We start from the raw sequence: 4,050 nt of genomic DNA, 5'->3' as shown, positions 1-4,050 counted from the left end.
CAATATAAGCAAGGATAAAGCTTGCCTCATCATAATCATCAAACTCAGTAAAGACTTCCAACCAGCAAGGTAAAAGCTTGCTACAATCTCATCGCATTAAAGACCTCCACTTATAGCAAGGTAAAAGCTTGCTCTTTATCAGCTTCAACTATCATCATACTCAATAAAGACTTCCAATCAGCAAGGTAATAGCTTGCTACAATTTCGTCACATTAAAGACCTCCACACATAGCAAGGTAAAAGCTTGCTCTTTATCAGCACAGACCTAAAGTTAGCAAAATACAAAAAAACTATGGCAACATTAATCCAAAAACAAGAAGTGGCTGTTGCCAAGCTAAGAAGAAGTAACAGATCTAAAACACAGTTAACTTCATGTCCAGAAGATCAAATTTCAAATGGAAAAAATGTCACTAGAGAATACAGCCTCAATAGAAGGAATGCTCTACAGAAAAAGATTGACAACTGTAACTCCAAGCATATAGATATCAACTTTAAGCCAGGAAATAATGTTATAATAGCCTTCAGCTCTGCAGCATACGAACTTTTCCGGGTAGAAATGAAGGAAAAATTAAACAGCCCACAATTCACTTTTAATTACAATGTGACACATGAAGCTATCTTTGATGAACAAAGACATATAGTAGAGGATAAATATAAAATACACAAGAAAAAAATGGATGGTACTTCAGGGAAAATCTCGAAATGTACAATCAACTCATATAGAACCACCAGCAAAATACTTGTAAATGGTTCTGAAATAAATATAATCCTACAGCATATACTACCAGACATACAGGAATATATAAACAAATGTTCTGATGTACTAGATGTTGCAAATACAGGTATGGCTGAAACGATGAAGATGATAGAAAAGAACAGGAATCAGACATCTGAAATAACAGTAAGCACAGAACTGGTAAAAACATCAGATGAAACCTCCAGTCAAGTCCAACCAGTTAAACAAGATACGTTAATGCAGGATGACATAGACATATGCCTATGTCCCATATGTAAAGAAGAATCTCAAGAAAACACTATTGCCTGTGATGAATGCAACGAATGGTTTCATTACAGCTGCCTAAAACTATCAACAATGGAGGTAAATAAAATGGACCCAGACACTCCATATATATGTGACCTTTGTAGCTATGAACTTATATTTGAAAACAAGGATAAATCTAGTGAAGACACTAGCTATACACAGTTGCCAATCACTATGTATAGCCCAATACAAAATTCAGAGAGGAAAAGTGATACAAACCTTATGGCTGATCAAGAACAAAAGAATGAGAATAACACAAGCTCAGACCTACAGATAAATGCCAACAATGAGAATGATAACAACACTATACTCATAACCTCTAATCATGCTAATGATGACTTAACAAGCCAAAACATTAGTCAAAAAGCAATACAGCAGGTCCAAACATCTGAAGAAAGTGCTAAAAGTACAAGTGTACAAAAAGAACAGGTTAAGCAGCACTCAGTCAATCAAACAATAATCATTCAAACGGAAGAGACCTTTCCAAAACAAATAGAGGTGAACAACACTCACACAGAAGAAGTGATGGCATCAATTACCAAAATCAATCAGGTAAATAAAGAAAATACAAAGCCTTCCCAAAGGAAATCTTCCAAAAATATAAACCAAAAGAATGAGGGAAATAAAACTGTCTATATAACCTCATTGGAACAACGCATCAAGCAACAAGATCAGACCATTGATCTTCTCAAACGAAACATGGAACTGCTACAGAATAAAGATCCAAATGAATATGATAGAAACACAACAGAAGACCCCTACCCATGTAAATGTAAAAACTCAGATACAGGGCAAATGAGAAGAGAAATAGAATCACAGCTAAGACAAGAAATGCAAACTCAAATGCTTGAAATGAGAGTAAAACAGGTGGAACAACAAATGATCCAGTTCATGTGTCTAAACAATGCAATCACATCCCAAATGATGCTACAATCTCAAAAAGGTGGAACACATTTTATTAATGATAACAACCACTATGCTAAGAAAGACAACCCACTGGATCAGATACATCAGATGTGGAATTCTCAACAGACAGAAGAGCAAAAACAATTTCAAGAAACAAGCCACCTATCCGGACAAGAACACTACCGGTATATGAACAACTTCCACCATGACCATCATCATATCCCAAAGACATACTACAATTCCAATAGGAAATATCAAGTGGGCAATATAAATGTTGAATCAGAAAAGAACTACAACTCTAGTATACCTGATCAACTAAACAACAAAGATAATAGACCCCATCTCATAAGCCAAAGGAATATTCCAGAATACGAACACCAAATGACCAACAGAGAATGTCACCTGAATGCACACCAAGATCACCAAATCAGACATACTCATGAATATAATCACACAGAAAGAATGGTGCATAGGAAACACTCAAATGATATCCCAAACCAAACAACTGGGAGGGCTGAAGCACATAAAAATGCTCACCTACACAATTATCACCAGCCACATCAGGTGCAAGGACACGTCAACAATCAACTATACCAAGGTGCAAAAATGCATCACATACAACCATATCCGTTGCAAATTCATAGCCAGGAGTCCTTAAACATGGTAAAAAAGAATGTACCATTCCAAGATGAGCAACACCAGTACAGTCAACCACAAAACTATGTCCATCAGATTGAAAATAATCCTGTGGGTACATGTCAACCAACAAACTTTCACCAAATGGTATCAAATCCAGATAGTCAACTACCAACACGAAGTATGGAACATCAAAATAGACACAGAGCTAACGCAACATGTGATTCCAGAAGTATACCTTATAGAAAGTTCTTATTACCACCACCATACAGTCAGATTCAGAGTAATCTTAAACCATCCCACTCTTCTCCAGAGGTAGACAGACAGCAAACTATACCACAACAACAGAAAAGCAATATACCAGAACAAAAGATTACTATAGGAAGCAATGAGAAAAATAGAATGCATCTTCCAAGTTCTTTTTTAGAGATGAGAGGGACTCCAATACCCCCAGACATCAATCAAGAAGAAATACAAATAGGAAGAACCAACAGACAATGCTAGAGATTGTCTCCTTCAATATTGAAGGGATCAAAGGTAACACCCCATATCTCAAAGAATTACAGTCTGATTCAAATATTATATGTCTTCAAGAACATTGGCTACATGGATATGAGTCCAACGTCTTACAAAATATAGCACCTGATCATGACTACCATATCTCCTGTTTTGATGATAACAACATTGATATAGAAAATCACAATAGAAGAGGAAATGGAGGTGTTATAACTCTCTGGCCCAAAATTTTTTCACACAAAATAAAAAAACTTGAAAAAGAGGAAAGAATAGTGGTAATTGAAATATGTGCAGAGACTCATCAACTATTAATCATCAACAATTATATGCCAACAATGATGACAGGATCTAAACCTCAATATAGAGAACATCTAGATAAAATCTCATCAATAATAGACAAGTATGATAACACTCATAGTATTATTGTAACCGGTGACCTAAATGGTTCATTAATAGCAACCAGAAATAACAACCATGATAAACTTCTGAAAGAGTTCTGCAGGAAACATCATCTGAACCACACATTTGAGAACACCCAAGACTCTACTTTTTACCACCATAATGGTAAATCATGCTCACAAATTGACTATATCCTGGAGAAGAAAGATACAGACTTATTAAGGAGTACAATAATAGAAGACCAGTACCATTCAAATGGATCAGCACATGTTCCAATAAGAGCGAAAACTAATATCTCGATAGCGTCTGATAAGATCAAAGGAAAAAAGTCAAAACAAAAAACCATACTCAAATGGGAAGAAACCAATATAGGGTCTTATCAAGAAGCTATAGAAACACTACAGGAACATGGTAACACCACTGACTCTAAAGTAGACATAGAAGAACAGGCATTTAACATCATCAATATTCTATCCAACGCCAGCAATACAAATGTCAAGAAAAAAATAGTCTCTTTAAAAGGACCAAATTGGAAAGCCTCTGAGAAGGTT

At 35.6% G+C, this 4,050-nt stretch overlaps 1 protein-coding gene across 1 annotated transcript; it reads left to right on the top strand.

Annotated features, from left to right (window-relative positions):
* The first annotated feature begins 292 nt into the window (after positions 1-292).
* LOC139515295 (putative uncharacterized protein DDB_G0268364) lies at positions 293-3,088 on the top strand. Its single transcript, XM_071304864.1, has one exon. The coding sequence runs from the start codon at positions 293-295 to the stop codon at positions 3,086-3,088; it is 2,796 nt and encodes a 931-aa protein (XP_071160965.1).
* Positions 3,089-4,050: the final 962 nt, after the last annotated feature.

The sequence above is a fragment of the Mytilus edulis genome, chromosome 3 (genome assembly GCF_963676685.1).
Source record: "Mytilus edulis chromosome 3, xbMytEdul2.2, whole genome shotgun sequence".
Lineage (NCBI taxonomy): Eukaryota > Metazoa > Mollusca > Bivalvia > Mytilida > Mytilidae > Mytilus > Mytilus edulis.
This window is presented reverse-complemented; position numbering and strand designations above follow the sequence as displayed.

Bases quoted from the DNA above. Each gene is read 5' to 3' on its own strand.
- LOC139515295 (XM_071304864.1), top strand. From the start codon at position 293: ATGGCAACATTAATCCAAAAACAAGAAGTGGCTGTTGCCAAGCTAAGA.